General features: G+C 42.4%; 1 protein-coding gene and 1 long non-coding RNA gene across 2 annotated transcripts in view; one reads left to right on the top strand and one right to left on the bottom strand.

Annotated features, from left to right (window-relative positions):
- Positions 1-923: 923 nt before the first annotated feature.
- LOC125103241 (uncharacterized) lies at positions 924-17,503 on the top strand. The gene is made up of 3 exons (XR_007128327.1): positions 924-1,176; positions 5,943-5,945; positions 17,493-17,503. It is a non-coding gene; the product is annotated as an uncharacterized LOC125103241 (long non-coding RNA).
- Positions 10,424-18,977, bottom strand: part of CGAS (cyclic GMP-AMP synthase) — a 23,891-nt gene continuing 15,337 nt past the window's right edge. The window contains exons 4-5 of the mRNA XM_047735161.1: positions 13,575-13,677; positions 10,424-11,462 (exon numbers count right to left, since the gene is read on the bottom strand). Of these exons, the coding sequence (XP_047591117.1) occupies positions 11,111-11,462; positions 13,575-13,677 (455 nt within the window). The 3' untranslated portion in view covers positions 10,424-11,110. The remainder of the gene's footprint in view (positions 11,463-13,574; positions 13,678-18,977) is intronic.

Below are 18,977 nucleotides of genomic sequence, written 5' to 3'. Positions count from 1 at the left end.
GAATATTCTGAAAGCAGTGTGGGACAAGTGTTCCTTAACCTACAAGGGTAGGCACATAACGCTGGCAGCAGATCTGTCCACAGAGACCTGGCAGGTCAGAAAGGACTGGCATGATATAATCAAGGTGCTAAATGGGAAAAGTATGCAGCCAAGAATACATTATCCAGCACAGCTGTCATTCAGAATAGAAGGAGAGATAGAGTTCCCAAGAAAAAACAAAAAACTAAATGAACATGTGAACACTAAACCAGCTCTGCAAGAAATATTAAAGGGGACTCTTTGAGTGAAAAGAGACCAAAAGTAAAAAAGACTAGAAAGGAAGAGAGACAATCTATAGGAACAGCAATTTTACAGGTAATAAAAGGCACTAAATGTATATTTTTCAATAATTACTCTGAATATAAATGGACTAAATGATCCAATCAAAATACATAAGGTATCAGGATGGATTAAAAAAATACAAGACCTGGGGTGCCTGGGTGGCTCAGGGGGTTGAGCTGCTGCCTTCGGCTCGGGTCATGGTCGCAGGGTCCTGGGATCGAGCCTTGCATCGGGCTCTCTGCTCAGCGGGGAGCCTGCTTCCTCCTGCCTCTCTGCCTGCTTGTGATCTCTCTCTGTCAAATAAATAAATAATAATAATAAAAAAATACAAGACCCATCGATACGCAGTCTACAAGAAACTCATTTTAGACCTAAAGTCACCTCCAGATCACCTATCTCCAGTGGGTAGAGAACCATTTATCATGTTAATGGGCATCAAAAGAAAGCTGGGGTAGCGATCCTTACATCAGACAAACTAGATTTTAAACCAAAGACTGTAATAAGAAATGAAGGACACTATATCATAATAAAGTGTTCTATCCAACAAGAAAATCTAACAATTGTAAATACTTATGCCCCTAACTTGGGAACAGCCAAATATATAAATCAGTAAAAAAAAAAAGTAAAGAAACTCATTGATAATAACACAATAATGGTAGGGGACTTTAACAACCCACTCAACAGGAATGGACAGATCATGTAAGTAGAAGATCAACACGGTAAAAATGGCTTTGAATGACACACTGGCCATGATGGACTTAACAGATATATTCAAAGCATTTCATCCTACAGCAGCAGAATACACATTCTTTTTGAGTATACATGGAACATTCCCCAGAACAGATCACATACTGGGTCCCAAATCAGGCCTCAACCAGTAAAAAAAAGATTGAGATCCTATCATACATATTTCCAGACCACAGTGCTATGAAACTTATGTGTCTTGAGACACATAATAAAAAATTTGAAAGGACCACAAACACACAGAGAGTAAAGAACAGCCTACTGGGGGTGCCTAGGTGGCTCAGTTGGTTAAGCCTCTGCCTTCAGTTCAGGTCATGATCCCAGGGTCCTGGCACTGAGCCCCATGTCGGGCTCTCTGCTCAGTGGGGAGCCTGCTTCTCTCTCTCCCTCTACAGTTCCCCTGCTCGTGCTCTCTTTCTCACTCTCTTTCTCAAATAAAAAAATCTTTGTAAAAATTAAAAAAAAAAAAAAACAGCCTACTAAAGAATGATTGGGTCAACCAGGAAACTAAAGAATTATTTTTAAAAATATATGGAAGCAAATGAAAATGAAAACGAAAACATGATAGTCCAAAACCTTTGGGATACAGTAGAGACGGTGCTAAGAGGGAAGTATATAGCAGTACAGGCCTTTCTCAAGAAGCAAGAAAAGTCTCAAATATACAACTTAAACTTACACCAAAGGGCTGGAAAAAATAAATAAAACCTAAATCAAGCACAAGAAGAGAAATAATAAAGATCAGAGCAGAAATCAATGATACAGAAATTAAAAAAAAAAAAAAAAAAAAACGGAGTACCTGGGTGGCTCAGTGGGTTAAGCCTCTGCCTTCAGCTCAGGTCATGATCTCAGGGTCCTGGGATTGAGCCCCACATTAGGTTCCCTGCTCAGCAGGGAGCCTGCTTCCAACCCCCGCCCCCTGCACCTGCCTCTCTGCCTACTTGCGATCTCTCTCTCTGTCAAATAAACAAATCTTTAAATAAAGAAAGAAATAAAAAATTTTAGAAAAACAGTAGAACAGACCAATGAAACTAGGAGCTGGTTCTTTGAAAGAATTAACAAGGTACATAAAACCCTAGCCAGACTTAACAAAAAGAGAAAGAACCCAAATTAATAAAATCATGAATGAAAGAGGAGAGATCACAACCAACACCAAAAAAATACAGTTTTAAGAGAATATTATGAGCAGTTATAGGCCAATAAATTGGGCAATCTGGGAAAAAATGGATAAATTCCTAGAAATATATAAACTACCAAAACTGAAATAGGAAGAAATAGAAAATCTAAACAGATCCATAATCATCAAAGAAATTGAATCAGTAATCATAAGTCTCCCAACAAATAAGAGTCCAGGGCTAGATGACTTCCCAGGGGAATTCTAGCAAACATTTAAAGAAGAGCTAACACCTATTCTTCTTAAACTGTTCCAAAAAATAGAAATGGAAGGAAAACTTCCTAACTCATTCTATTACTAACTCATTAGAGCATTACCTTGATCCCCAAACCAAAGACCCCACTAAAAAGGAGAATTACAGACAAATATCCCTGATGAACATGGATACAAAAACTCTCAACAAGATACTAGCTAACTGGATTCAACAGTAGTACATTAAAAGGATTTTAATCCTTTTAGGATTTTAGGATTTATTATTTTAGGACTGACAGCTAATATCACCCTCAACAAGGAAAAACTGAAAGCTTTTCCCCTAAGGTCAGGAACACAACAAGGTTATCTATTCTCACCACTGTTGTTCAGCATATTACTGGGAGTCCTACTCTCAGCAATGAGACAACAAAAAGAAATAAAAGGAATCCAAATCAGTAAGGAAGAAGTCAAACTTCCACTATTTGCAGATGACATGATACTCTATGTGGAAAACCTGAAAGACTCCACCAAAAAATTGCTAGAACTGACACAGGAATTCAACAAAGTTGCAGGATTTAAAATCAATGCACATAAGTCTGTTGCATTTCTACACACTAACAATGAAGCAGCAGAAGAGAAATCAAGGAATCAATCCTGTTTACAACTGCACCAAAACCCATATGATGCCTAGGAATAAACCTAATCAAAGAGGTAAAGGATCTGTACTCTGAAAACTATAGAACAGTTATGAAAGAAATTAAGGGAAACACAAAGAAATGCAAAAACTTTCTATGCCCATGGATTGGAAGAACAAATACTGTTAAAATGTCCATGTGACCCAAAGCAATCTACACGTTCAATGCAATCCCTACCAAAATGCCACCCACATTTTTCACAGAGCTGGAGCAAACAATTCTAAAATTTGTGTGGAGCCAGAAAAAAACCCAAATAGACAAAGTAATATTGAAAAAGAAAACCAAAGCTGGAGGCATCACAATTACAGACTTCAAGCTGTATTAAAGAGCCGTAGTCATCAAGATAGTATGATATTGGCACAAAAACAGACACATAAATCAGTGTCTGATCAGAATAGAACAGAATAGAGAACCCAGCAATTGACCCTCAACTCTATGGTCTACTAATCTAAAAGCGGGAAAGAGGGGCACCTGGGTGGCTCAGTGGGTTAAAGCCTCTGCCTTCAGCTCGGGTCATGGTCTCAGGGTCCTGGGATCAAGCCCCACATCCGGCTCTGTGGGAAGCCTGCTTCCCCGTCTCTCTCTGCCTGCCTCTCTGCCTACTGGTGATCTTTGTCAAATAAATAAATAAAATCTTTAAAAAATAAAAAAAAATTTTTTTTAAAGCGGGAAAGAACATCCAATGGAAAAAAGACAGTCTCTTCAAGAAATGGTTCTGGGAAAACTGGACAGCCAGAAGAATGAAACTGAACCACTTACCTACACCATACACAAAAATAAATTTAAAATGAATGAAAGACCTAAATGTGAGCAGGAATCCATCAAAATCCTGGAGAAAAACACAGGAAGCAACCTATTTCGATCTTGGAGGCAGCACCTTCTTACTAGATACATCTCCAGAGGAAAGGGACAAAAGCAAAAATGAACCATTGGGATTTCATCAGGATAAAAAGCTTTTGTGCAGCAAACAAAACAACCAACGAAACTAAAAGGCAACCTTTGGAATGAGAGAAGATATTTGCAAATTACGTATCAGATAAAGAGCTGGCATTCAAAATCTATAAAAATCTTATAAAACTCAACACCCCAAAAACAAATGATCCAGTGAAACAATGGGCAGAAGACATGAACAGACATTTCTCCAAAGCAGACATACATACAAATGGCCCACAGACACATGAAAAGATGCTCAACATCACTCACCATCAATGAAATACAAATCAAAACCTTGGGGCACCTGGGTGGCTCAGTGGGTTAAGCCTCTGCCTTCGGCTCAATTCATGACCTCAGGGTCCTGAGATCAAGCCCTGCGTCAGGCTCTCTGCTCAGTGGGAGCCTGCTTCTCCCTCTCTCTGCCTGCCTCTGCCTACTTGTGATCTCTCTTTCAAAAAAATAAAATCTTAAAAAAAAGAGAGAGATACCACATTACACCAGTCAGAATGGCTAAAATTAACAAGTCAGGAAATAACAGATGTTGATGAGGATGTGGAGAAAGGGAATGTTGGGAATGCAAATTGCCACTGTTCTGGAAAACAGCATAGAGTTAAAAATAGAACTACCCTATGACCCAGCAATTGCCCTACTGGGTATTTATCCAAAGGAGACAAACATAGTGATCCGAAAGGGCACCCGCACCCCAGTGTTGATAGCAGCAATGTCTACAATGGCCAAACTATGGAAAGAGCCCAGATGTCCATTGACAGATGAATGGATAAAGAAGATGTGGTCATTTATACACACACACACACACACACACACACACACACACACACATATATATATATACACACACATACACAGACACAATGGAATATTATATTACTTGGCCATCAAAAAAGAATAAAATCTTGCCATTTGCAGCAACATAGATAGAACTAGAGGGTATTATGCTAAATGAAATAAGTCAATCAGAGGAAGACAAACACCACATGATTTCACTCATATGTGAACTTTAAGAAACAAAACAGATGAATATAGGGGAAGGGAAGGAAAAATAAAATAAGATAAAAACAGAGAGGGAGACAAACCGTAAGAGACTCTTAACTATAGAGAACAGACTGAGGGTTGCTGGAGGGGAGCTGGGTGAGAGGAAGGGGTCACTGGGTGATGGGCATGGAGGAGAACTCGTGATATTAAGAGCACTGTGTGTTATACGCAACTGATGAATCACTAAATTCTACCCCTGGAACTAATAATACAATATGTGTTAACTAAATTGAATTTAAATTTTAAAAGAGGGGGAGCAGGGAGAACAGGGTTCCCCAGGGACAATGAGACCATATCCCCTTCCCCTCCCACCGCACCCTGTCGAATCTGCTCCTAGCATCTCCTCAGGCAGAGTTCATGTATTAGAGGACCCTAGGGAAGCTGAAAGTTAAAACTCCCGACCCTTGTCCCTTCCTGGTAGGTGAAAAGCCCCTCCTAGCACTTCACAAGTGTAGCAGCAGAACACTAGCAGGACTAGGACTAGGTCCGTTCAACCCTGTCTCCCCTGCCCCGCCCCCTGCGAGTGGCATAGACTCTGTGCATTTTATTTTGTGAGAAACAGGTGTGAGTGACAAATGGGGCACTTCCTGCCACAGCCTCCTTCCCTCCCTGTGTAGATGTCCAGGCCTCAGGTTCTGGAGCCCCTGGTAAGCACACCCTGAAATGGATGTTCTTCACCCCCAAGCAGCCCGTGGTCCACCAGTCTGCGGTTGAACAGAACATCTCAACAGCAGAACAAAGTCACAAAATAGAGCTTCTCCTAGTAACACTTACGGTCTGAGACCCAACTGAGGCTTCCCTCCCTCCTTCAAAACATAAGACTCTACAGAAAGAGTGTCCAGCTTCTTCCTCACAGACAGGACTCTCCCCTGTCCATGAATTCTCTCCTGGACCATGTACAGCATCTAAGAGGAAACCCAAGCCTCTTTACATACAGATGGGCTCATGGCTGGGACCAGGAGAAGACAGGGGGCACTGCCTGGGGCCAGCGGGGGCCCCGGCAGAGCAGCTGCATTTCCCAGCAAGGGCCCAAGTCCTCTCTAACCTGCAATCCCAGCCCTTTCGCCTCCCCTGCTGGTGTCGGTACCTCCTACCCTAGTCTGCAACCGAGCTGGGAAGTGGCTCGGCTCCTCCAGGAGACGCCTCTGGGTCAGACTGGATCCTGGACAGCAGTTTGTGGCCAGGCTGGGCGAGCCCTGTTTCCTGATCTGGCTGTTGCTGCTGCATAAGCCCCTGGAGGAGGACAGGCCTCCTGTGGCCACAGCAGGTGTACAGGTAACTAGACCAGGGGAGCGGACCCAGAGGGTCTTCTCCACAGGGAGGAGGGGCCATGTACAGGGTGGGGAGAGTGTAGCCAGGTACACCCCCAGGCCATCTCATTTAGTGAACAGAGCAAAGTCAGCGGCTCCAAACTCAGCATTCATGGAAACAGCCCATTCATCTGGCTCTGATTTCAAGATCTCTGGAAACTTCTTCATTCATTTCTTTTTCATGGCTGATGGGGGGATTCCCATTATGTGGGGCCCAGGGATTCCCAGGGACTCTGGGGACCTCGATTAACTTTGAACACACTGCATGAGACTCCGGCCCAGCCTTCTGACCCCTGGAAACCAAAGCAAGACAGACTGGCATCCTGGGGCGGAGATGGAGGCAGAGCCAAGGGTCTCCAGCTGGCTGGAGGACCTCCTGCACAGAGAGAGACATTTCCAAGTCTCTGAAGTCCAGGTCTTCTTCCCTGTTGGACTCAACGTTCAGGGGTTACAGCACAGGAATGGCGGGGGGTGATGCGGATATGACATGTCATGAAGAGGTCCTCCCTTGGGGCGCCTGGGTGGCTCAGTTGTTGGGCGTCTGCCTTCCGCTCGGGTCATGATCTCAGTGTCCCGGGATCAAGCTCCCTGCTTGGCAGGAAGCCTGCTTCTCCTCTCTACTCCCCCTGCTTGTGTTCCCTCTCTGGCTGCCTCTCTGTGTGAAATAAATAAATAAAACCTTTAAAAATTTTTTTCGGAAAAAAAAAGAAGAGGTCCTCCTAGTAGGCTCCTTGCTAGGAGGACTGTTTTCCTTCTCCGAGAAAAAAGCAATCCTTGGGCTCCTTTGAGGCATGTGGACAGACAGGATCTCTGCAGTTTGGGCCACAATCTTCAAAGTGATGGGCTTTCTTTTTTTTTTTTTTAAGTTTTATTTATTTATGTAATCTTTATATCCAACGTGGGATTAGAATCCATGACACCAAGATCAAGAGTCACATGCTCTTCCGACTGAGCCAGCCAGGCACCCCTTAAAATGACAGGCTTTCTGACTAGAGCCGTATCAGGGGCCTTGGCCAGATTTCAGGAAGGGTGCTCTATCAAGGCCTGATTTCTGCTGGGACCTCCACAGAGACTGAGTAGGAATGGAGCCCTGGGCCTGGAGCACTGGGCAGCCCCTCTGGACCACATTCACCTCTCAGACACATGAACCTTGGTCTCTGTCTCAGCCATCGCTGGGGCTCACACCAATCCAGGGCCCCACTGGAGACCCTTACATGACTTATTTTTTAAAAGTAGCTCCCAGTCCTTTTCCCTTTATTTTTCATTACCAAGTTGCCACCACTTTATCTATTAGCCATTTCTTTTTCTTTTTTAAAAAATTTATTTATTTGAGGGTCACCTGGGTGGCTCAGTCATTAAACAGCTGCCTTCAGCTCAGGTCATGATCCCAGGATCCTGGGATCGAGCCCCATATCAGGCTCCCTGCTAGCTGGGAAGCCTGCTTCTCCCTCTCCCACTCCCCCTGCTTGTGTTTCCCTCTCTTGCTGTGTCTCTTTCTGTCAAATGAATAAAATCTTTTTAAAAAATTATTTATTTGAGAGGGAGACAGAGAAAGAGAGCACATGAGCAGGGGGAGGGACAGAGGAGAGAATCCCAAGCAGATGCCCTGCTAACTGTGGAGCCTGCCCCAGGGCCTGATCTCATGACCCTGGGAACACGACCTGAGTCAAAACCAAGAGTCTGACGCTTCTTAACTGACTGAGCCACCCAGGTGCCCCTTATCTGTTTCTAAATAACCTGCCTAAATTGCATTTTAATTCAGCCCATTCATACCTGTGATGGTTATACTCTTAGGGTGGTTTGTGACTCTCACCTCCTGGGATTTGTATCTAGGTAATAAAGATACAAATACATAACTCAAATTAGTAACCTAACTCAAAGAGAAGTCTTGCCTTGGCCATTGCTTCTGGCAGGTAATCAATCACTAAGCCCTTGGAACATGCCAGAAACTCTTAACAAAGTGATTTATGGTGGGGCTTTGGGTCTTGACCTCCAGCATGGTTGGACTTTGAGGTTAGACATGTAGGCAGTCAAACACTTGAGCTCCAATAAAAATCTGGACACTGGGGCTCAGATGAGCTTCCCTAGTTGGCAATATTTCTTGTGTATTGTTATATGCTGACGCCAAGAGAATAATGCATCTGTGACTCTATAGGGAAGGGAGAACAGAAGCTCTGTTTTCTTTCTTTTTTTTTTAAGATTTTATTTATTTATTTGACAGATAGATAACAAATAGGCAGAGAGGCAGGCGGGGTGGTGATGCTCTCTCTAGCAGAGAGCCTAATGTGGGGCCCGATCCCAGGACTCTGGGATCATGACCTGAGCTGAAGCCAGAGGCATTAACCCACTGAGCCACCCAGGTGCCCCTCTTTTCTATCCTCCAGGGCTCTGCTCTATGTGTTCTTCCCTTGGCTAATTTTAGCCTGTATCTTCACCCTGTAATAAATTGTAACCAGTAACCAGGACTATAACTGTTTCAGTGAGTTCTGAGTCCTTCCAGCCAATTATCAAACCTGAGTGCTTGTGGGGGGGACTCCTGAAACTGCAGTTGGTGTCAGAAGTGAGGCAGTTCCTGTGGGGGCGGTTTCCCCTTCAACTGTGTAGTTGGCTGAACTGGCACAACACTCCTGAGCGAGTGCCCTCCCCCAGAATATGTATGGGAAACTTGACTTGTTTCCAACCAATCAAATATGGTAAAGGGGATGGAAGGTACACATGTGCATGCAATTATGTTACATAAGACCATAGCACAGCCTCTTGTGCTGGAGTCTCTCCCTCCCTTGAGCTCTGAAGTGACCTGCCACGTTGTGTGGGCTGCCAGTGCTGGGGGAATGACATGGCAAGGAACCCAAGGCAGTTCCTAGCAGCTAAGGGTGACCTCTGGCTGCTGTCCGTAAGAAACTGAAGTCCTCAGCCTTTCAAACGTGTGGACCTAAACACCGCCAACAAAGCACCTTTCTCGGTCAAGCCTCAGATGAGACTGCAGCCCCACATGACACTTTGATAGTAGCCTTGTGTGTGAGACCCTGCACAGAGCCACGCCCAGGGTCTTGACCCACACACACAGAAAATAAATGTGTGCTGTTTGAAGCCACTAGGTTTGTGGTAACTTGTTAGGCAACAATAGGGAACTAGAGAATCCAACCCCTCAATCCCACTGTCACCATACCAGCCCTCAGCCTGTTCCCTTATCCTCCCCAAATAACTCATCATAATTTTGATAAGACCGAGTCAATGGTTATATTACTTCAACTTCATATATAAATACAGCTGAGCAATATTCTCAAATCAGAACTTTTCTTGCACGAATTTGTTTTTCCCCTGGAATTAAAAGAAGTTTGGAATTTTTTTGGTCTTTTTTTTTTTTTTGTCTACTTTTCTATTATTTAGCATCCACTGTCCCCCAAACTCTCTTCCAAATATCTAACTTTTCTCTTAGTATGTTCAAGTAGGTTGTTAGACATGTATAAAGTGCACAAACTGTAAAGGAGAAGACTGATAAATTCAACTACATTAAAATTTTTAAAACTTGTTTACTAAAAGACACCAAAAATGGTAAAGACACACCACACAAGTTATTCATTATGTAGACAAGCAAGGAAGCATAAATATCCAAAGTATATGAAGAACTTCTACAAAACCATGAGAAAACAATACAATAGTCAATAAGAAAATGTACAAAATACTCAAGTAGGAAAAGGTTAATGAACAGTCTCTACATTGAATGCTGCCTGAGCAGAGGAGAAAGGGTGATTCCATCCATTCCTTTCAGTGTTGTACCATATACATTTATTACCTTTTCAGAAATACATATAAAAGTGTTGCAAAAGGGGTGCCTGGGTGGCTCAGTTGGTTAAGCCTCTGCCCCCAGGATCCTGGGATCCAGCCCCACATCAGGTTCCCCACTCAGAGAGGAGCCTGCTTCTCCCTCTCCATCTACCTGATGCTACCCCTACTCATATTCCCTCTCTGTGTGTGTGAAATAAATAAATAAAATCTCTTTAAAAAGTGTTACTAAAAATAAAAATAATAAAGGAAAATAAATTATATGTTTCATATTTGGCCATGTGCATTGGTCTATATTTTGCTATGACTTTATGGATTTCCTGAGACATGTAAAAACAATATAGAACTTATCTTTTCATTTCCTTCTTGCCTATTCTGGCATAGGACAGGACACTGCTTCCAAATATATTTGAACATTGAACAAAGCCTACCAGTTTTGTGGAGGCAATGATCATTTCTCATATTGTCTCTTGCAAACTTCCTCACGCATTTGTGCTAGGTGAGAAGTAGTGTTCAGTGAGTGTTTGATGAATATAACTCAGGCGATATGTATTTCTAATTTTATTTGTAAGTAATCTCTATACCCAACATGGGGCTCAAACTTAGAGCCCTGAGATCGAGAGTCACATACTCCACCGACTGAGCCAGCCAGGCACCCCATGTCCTTCTTTTCATTCCAAACTGGTGAAGCTTTTAGATCTTAAAGACTCCTTTTGCTTCTTATTCTTTGACTAATCTCTTTCCTAGGACGATCAATCCTTTTATACTGATTCAGGTTTCTTTAGACAGTTGAGAGCTAAATCATTATTTACATTCCTTTTGGTCGATCACTGACGTGACAAATTTCAAACATTCCAGTTATTATAAAGTCACTCTAATTCTTGATTCTTTTTAAAAATATAATTTCAAAATTCATAAAAAACTGGAAATCCATTTTTTCTTTCATATTCAATTTGCTGTGATAGAAATTCTTTATTTATTTTGTCAATTTGGTCCCGAGAGAAAAGATTGAATCCAGGAATAAAATAATGCTTCAGTTGTTCCGTCTTGAGGCACTCAAGAAAGTATGTCACACACTTATCAAAGCAGAGCTCTAGGTCTCTGGTGTCCCACTGACTGTCTTGTGGGTCCCGGGTACAGACATGAAAGAAGGCAGTTTTCACATGGTAGGAGCAGAATTTTTCCAGTTCCTTTCGGTGTCTAAACTTCACTTTCAATTGTTCTAAGAGGTACTTCATTAGTTTTAAGCAATCTTTCCTATTGAATAAAAAAGAAAACCACTTATTTTTATTTATTTACAAACTGCTTCATTCCACAAAAAGCTTTAGGCATCTTACAGGGAAAACATATGAAGATAAAATAAACAATAGAGATATTATGTATAAAAATACAAAAAACAATAAAGACATAAATATAATTATAGGGTCATTCTAAACCTTGGTTATGTTTCGAAATATATGCTTTGAAGTTTCAAAAACATTTTATTCTTCCCTCTTCCTTATTTTTAACTTGAATATTCTATCAGGATGAATTTATGTATGAAACTGGCAGATATTCATGCTATTCATTCCGTTATTTAGCACCTAGAAAAATCTTGTTTTAACTTTTACAAAATGATTTTGTCTTACTAAGCTGCAAATATTTAATTATTCATCCAGTTATTTCGTAGTTGATAAGATGCAATTTTACAAAACTATTTAGTCTTATCAGAAACACAATTTTCTTTTTTTTTTTAATTTTATTTATTTATTTGACAGACAGAGATCACAAGCAGGCACAGAGGTAGGCAGAGAGAGAGGAGGAAGCAGGCTCCCCACTGAGCAGAGAGCCTATGCGGGCTCGATTCCAGGACCCTGGGATCATGACCTGAGCCGAAGGCAGAGGTTTAACCCACTGAGCCACCCAGGCGCCCCAGAAACACAGTTTTCTTAATGCCTGTTTCAAAGCCCACAGACGAAGCCTTAAAGAATCTGGGTGGCTCAGTCAGTTAAGCATCTGCTTTGGGCTTAGGTCATGATCCTAGGGTTCTGGGATCAAGCCCCACATCGGGCTCCCTGCTCAGCGGAAAGCCTGCTTCTCCTTCTCCCTTTGCCTGCCACTCCTCCTGCTTGTGCTCTCTGTCAAATAAATAAATACAATGTTTAAAAAAAAAAAAAAAAAAAAGAACATCAGGGCACCTGGGTGGCTCAGTTGCTTGAGCGACTGCCTTCAGCTCAGATCATGATCCCAGAGTCTCAGGATTGAGTCAAATATCTGGCTCCCTGCTCAGCAGTGAGTGTGCTTCTCCCTCTGACCTTCCCCCTCTCATGCTCACTCTCTCTCATTCTCTCCCTCTCAAATAGATAAATAAAATCTTAAAAAAAAAAAAAAAAAAAAAGAACCTCCCATGCCTGCCCGTTGGGCATTCTTGTTCTGACCTTTTAACTTCTGTGAACCTTCTACTGGACAACTTTAGAAACTCAAATGATTTCTTTTCAATCTCAGTTCTTTATGGTGTGCGTGCTAACAAGGAAAACAATTACCCACTCTTAGTGTTGTTTCACGTTTAGCTAGTCAGTCTCTGGCCTTCAACACAAACCATCCAGAAGAAGGTACCAGTATCAATATCCAATAAGAATGATCTTTTGGCCTCCTCCGACTCTGACATTAATACTCATTACCTTGAAGCCACCAGAATACTAAGACACATCCAATTGTTGTGGCTAGCTGTGGTGAGTGATCATATCCTCTCACTTGGTCATACTTTATACAACTATCTGATCTAGCTTCAGGAATATGCTCTCTGGCCTTGCCTTCTAACAACACTATTTCCTTGGGCCCTCGGATTTGGCTTCCCTGGTTTCATGCTCATCTCCTAGATAATACTCCAGGATCAATCCAGCCACACACTGCCTCTAGGACTCAACTCAGCAATGATCATCTTTAGGTTAGAGCTATGAAATCAGTAAAGAATTAGATGTTCAGGGGTGCCTGGGTGACTTAGTCAGTTAAGTGTCTGCCTTCAGCTCAGGTCCTGAGATCAAGCCCTGTGTCAGGTACCTGGCTCAGTGAGGAGTCTGCTTCTCCCTCTCCTTCTGCTCCTCCCCCTTCTCGTGCTCTCCCTCTCAAATAAATAAATAAAATCTTTACTGTTTTATTTTTTAAATATTTTTATGTATTTGACAGAAAGAGACACAGCGAGAGATGAAACACAAGCAGGTGGAGTGGAAGAGGAAGAAGGAGGCTTCCCGCTGAGCAGGGAGCCTGATGTGGGGCTCCATCAGCTGAAGGCAGATGCTTAACGACTGAGCCACCCAAGTGCCCCTAAATAAAATCTTTTAAAAAAATGAAATTTTCCATAGATAATCTATAAAAAAACAAGGAAGTTACCTGCAACATTTTATTCCATCAGTTTCACAGCATGTTTTAGAATGTCCATGACTTTTCAAGAGGTCCTTTTCAATGTGAGAGAAGGAGAGCCTCCATGTTTCTTCTTAATTTCCAAAAGAAAAATAGAAAAGCACTTTAACAAAAACATTCATATATAAATATAACACAATGCTGAAGTGATTTCCTTCATTAAAATATCACTCTGGAAGAGTTCTAGGAGGAGACAGACCATAAGAAGCGAATAGGAAAATAATGTAATTACATATTAAAACAAGTGATTTGAGGGCGCCTGGGTAGCTGTTCTGTATGATTAGATATTTTTGTGATTTGTCCCGCATAACTGACCACCTGGACATGCATATACACAGGCAGGCTAAGGAATGTTGTTTGTGAGACTCTTGCTGTGTGAATAACCTTGGGAGTCTGATTGTTTAAACCGTATTATCTGGCTTCCAGGTCAGAACCGGCCCTTCTGTTCTGGATGCCAGGAGCTACAAATCGTATCTCACATCCCCTCCTGCTCCAGGCTCGGCTGGCGCCCCAGAATGGAATCCAGGAAGGGAGGCAGATACACAGCCTAGGTTCCTTGAAAACATAGAAACATGATAACGTGGAAATGTACCTTGCTCCAAACTGCATGTAGGCGAACAAATGTTTCATTTCAAACCCTGTGATTTGCCCTATAATAATGGCCCTTATGGGGATGGTCAGTTGGAAGTCTCACCCGAGAGGAGGACCCTCCACCCAGGCCTCTCTATGGGGACCCCAGCCTGGCTGTTTCCATTGGGTTCCCCGGCTGATGAGGCTGAATGTTCAAAGTACTGGATTTGATGTAACTTTGCCTTATTTTCACTTATTGCCTACTATAAGCTTCATCTCTGTGTAGATTCCTTTCCTCTCCTGTTTCTGTTGTTTTCTGTAATAAATAGGTTTCTATTAGCTTTTTATAATAATAATAATAAAGTTTTCTTTCCTTTTTGGAACCAAAACACAGCAGTTGTGAATCTTTTGTGCAGAACAGTGGCTCAGTTAGTTAATGTGTCTGACTCATGATTTCAGCTCCGGTCATGATCTCCTGGGTTGTGGGATTGAGGCTCATATGGGCTCTGCACTCAGGGGGGAGTCTGCTTGAGACTCTCCTTCTGCCTCTCCCCCCACTCTCTCTCTCTAAAATAAATAAATTAATATTTAAAAAAATAAAATAAAACAAGTGATTTGAAGCAGACAATGAGCTGAGATAGGAAAAAATGGTGGGGAGCAGCACGGAGCTTAATATAATTAGCCATAACAAGATATAGTACTTTTATCCATCATTAAGTTCAGTTTTTTTAATATTCTGTTTCAATAATAATTTAAATCAATTGATTCACATTTTTTGTTCATTTTTTATACCATACTTGCAAGTTTTTGTATTCATGTAAAATGAACAAGGGCATGTTGCCTTTTTTCTATTCTTTGGGAGACTTTATATAAGAATAGAATGATTTCCAACCCTTCTCCCCAGGTTTTACCATGGCTAACTCTTTTACATTCTGACTATTCTATTATTTGTTGGTTTTATACCAGAAATATATGATTGGTTTATAACTTTAAAATCAATCAATTTACTCTGTCTCATTAACAGAACAGAGGAAAAACATATGATCAGGAGCGCCTGGGTGGTTCAGTTGTTAAGCATCTTCCTTCAGCTCAGGTCATGATCCCAGGGTCCTGGGATCAAGCCCCACATCAGGCTCCCTGTTCAGGGGAATCTGCTTCTCCCTCTCCCATTCCCCCTGCTGTGCTCTCTCTCTCTCTCTCTCTCTCTCTCTCTGTCAAATAAATAAATAAAATCTTTAAAAAAAAATATGATCACGGGCGCCTGGGTGGCTCAGTGGGTTAAGCCGCTGCCTTCGGCTCAGGACATGATCTCGGAGTCCTGGGATCGAGTCCCGCGTCGGGCTCTCTGCTCGGCAGGGAGCCTGCTTCCTCCTCTCTGCCTGCCTCTCTGCCTGCTTGTGATCTCTCTCTGTCAAATAAATAAATAAAATCTTTAAAAAAAAATATGATCACGGGCGCCTGGGTGGCTCAGTGGGTTAAAGCCTCTGCCTTCGGCTCAGGTCATGGTGCCGGGGTCCTGGGATCGAGCCCTGCATCGGGCTCTCTGCTCAGCGGGGAGCCTGCTTCCTCCTCTCTCTGCCTGCTTCTCTGCCTACTTGTGATCTTTGTCTGTCAAATAAATAAAATCTTTAGGAAAAAAAACATCTCTTAGTAATTTAAATCTGGATGGAAACTTGACCTGACAAAAGGTAGATTCAACTGAAAGAGCTCCCAAAGGCAAAAGCTAAAACAATACAGGAGTGCCTGGGTGGCTCAGGGGGTTAAGCATCTGCCTTTGGTTCTGGTCATGATCCCAGTGTCCTGCGATCAAGCCCCACATCCGGCTCCCTGCTGGGCAGGAAGCCTGCTTCTCCCTCTCTCACTCCCCCTGCTTATGTTCCCTCTCTCACCATCTTTCTGTCAAATAAATATATAAAATCTTTTTTTTTTTTAGTTTATTTTTAAAAACTACATTGTCATTTCTCACGTTTTGGATTATTGGCGAAAATTCCAAAGTTTAACGAGTGTTGTCGCTACGGCTGAGGGTGAAATCGGTACTCTCAGTACATTGCTGTGGGAATGCAAATTGTGGGATCCCTGTGGAGGCGGATTCTGGCAACGTCTAGCAAAATTACATATAGATCTACTCCTTGACTGGTTGTGAAGACAGACTGAGAAAAGGAATGGGTACTACCTCCATACAGAGCCAGGGCTCGGTATTCAAGATATCTTACTAAGTGATATAAGTGATAAAAAGAAGGTGTACTTTTATCTTAAAGGGCGAGTAGCATATGAATATATGCAAATATGTATTTATTTATATGAAAGGTAAACCAAAAACAATTAAGAGAATTTCCAACTAGGGAAGGAGGGAAGAATGAAGAGCGAACAGCTTGGTCGTTGGAACCATGTGAATGCCTTATAAATTTATGATATAAAAATAAATCAAAATTGAAAATCCAACATCTAGGGACACCTGGGTGGCTCAGTCGGTTAAAACATCGGCTTTCAGGGTGCCTGGGTGGCTCAGTGGGTTAAGCCGCTGCCTTCGGCTCAGGTCATGATCTCAGGGTCCTGGGATCGAGGCCCACGTCGGGCTCTCTGCTCGGCGGGGAGCCTGCTTCCCTCTCTCTCTCTCTCTGCGTGCCTCTCCGTCTGCTTGTGATCTCTCTCTGTCGAATAAATAAATAAAATCTTTAAAAAAAAAAAAAAAACATCGGCTTTCAGCTCAGGAGAAATTTTTTCAAGCAGATTTAAGCTTGATAATTTGACTGTCTTTTTATCTTCAGAACAAAAGAACTACAAATAAATCTTCAACTTTTTAAATTATACTCTTGATAATGGATGCTGGTATTATTTCTAAATAAGATAGGTAGAAAGATTTTTTTTTAATTTTTCACTAAAAACCAAATGAATTCTATTTTTTAAAATATAGCTTGTGGAGGTGCCTGGGTGGCTCAGTGGGTTAAAGCCTCTGCCTTCAGCTCGGGTCATGATCCCAGGATCCTGGGATCGAGTCCCGCATGGGCTCTCTGCTCAGCAGGGAGCCTGCTTCCTCCTCTCTCTCTGCCTGCCTCTCTGCCTACTTGTGATCTCTGTCAAATAAATAAATAAATCTTTGAAAAAAAAAATATATATATAGCTTGTGAGGCCAGAAAAATTATAGTAAAATGTTTGGAAAGAAAAAAACTAAAATAGGTGTTAACGCATGCCTGCAATATAGTGTCAGTATTTTCACTGTGAATATATCCCCTCTGTTCAGTCATTTGGATACAGAGATTTGAGGGGAGGGGAGAGGGCTCTTGCCCGAATACAGATAACCTAGAATGATAAGAGGAGAACAGCCAAGGGTAACGAGAGTAACAAGAGAGCAAAGGTCACCTGAGCACCCATCACCAGCCTCCACTTTGATCTTAACCCAAGGACAGGAAGAACTACCCAGTCACACGGGCCTTTGAACAGCCACAGTGCCTCTGAGGGCTCTCTCATCCCTAATCTGATTTGTCTCCCAGTCTTGCCCAGGGCAGTCAGTAGTAGGCCAGCAAGAGGGTGGTATGGGTCCTGTCAAGATTTCCACATCACAGACAGAGTTTCTTGGGATAGCCGTTCTAGAAATTATTCAGGGGTGGCAACCCCTCTTTGCAGAAAGCTGCGTTCCTTTTCCAAAATTATGAATAATGATATCTGTAATTCCCTCTTAACAACTTTTCTTGCAGAAAATGACTCCTATATATGTGCAATGTAAAAAGTTATGATGTGTCTACAAACATAAGCCATCAAACTAAGCATGATTAACTAATTCCAGGATTTGTACAGCAATACTAATTTGTAACTTGGTTCCTACATTTCGTGGTCTCCTCCAATATCCCTGGAATCCAGCGGTAGTAGGTACCAAAAGTCCTTAATTTATGAGAAAAATAAAATAATCACCTAAAATTATTTTAGCTGTTTTATCTGCAGACTAACTCAGAATTTGAATGTTACCTAAGAGCACCACCTGAAAATCCTGTCCTTACCCGCCAGGCAGAGTACACAGGTGAGAAGTCCAACTGCACCAGAGGCTGCAAAGGTCAGGTAGCTGCATGGAGCGCAGCAGAAGGGCAAGAAGGAAAGAAAGGTGTACGGCTGAGAATGAGAATCTAGGCTCTGATGAGAACATTAATTTTAACTGCCTTGGATTAAACTAGGGATTTTGCATACGCTGTCTCATTTTTATCTTCCCAGAAGCTATTTTTGTCTTTTAAAAAAGAAATTTATTCATTTGAGGGGTGCCTGGGTGGCTCAGTGGGTTAAGCCTCTGCCTTCGGCTCAGGTCATGATCTCAGGGTCCTGGGATAGAGCCCCACATCGGGCTCTCTGCTCAGCAGGGAGCCTGCTTCTCCCTATCCCTCTGCCTGCCTCTCTGCCTACTTGTGATCTCTGTCTCTCTCTCTCTGCCAAATAAATAAATAAAATAAAATCTTTTTAAAAAATTTATTCATTTGAGAGAGAGAAAAAACGTGAGTGCAGTGACGGGGGCGGGGGAACAGAGGGAGAGAGAGAATCCTCAAGCGGATTCCCCACTGAACTTGACACAGTAGCCCAATCCCAGGATCCCGAGATCATGACGTGAGCTGAAGCCAAGAGTCAGCCACTTAACCGACTGAGCCACCCAGGCGTGCCCCCACCCCCAGAAACTTTCAAGTAGCTTTGATTAAACCAGTATAGAGATGAGCAAACAGATTTAGAGAGACTTGGTTAACTAGCCCCAGATCACACATCTAGTAGGAAAAGAAGCCTCAGGATCCAGACCCAGGGCAGTCTGACTCCAAGGCCAGTACTGCC

This window comes from Lutra lutra, chromosome 6, assembly GCF_902655055.1.
Source record: "Lutra lutra chromosome 6, mLutLut1.2, whole genome shotgun sequence".
NCBI classification, from domain to species: Eukaryota; Metazoa; Chordata; class Mammalia; order Carnivora; family Mustelidae; genus Lutra; species Lutra lutra.
Note: the sequence above shows the minus strand (reverse complement) of the source record. Positions and strands in the feature narration are given on the sequence as shown.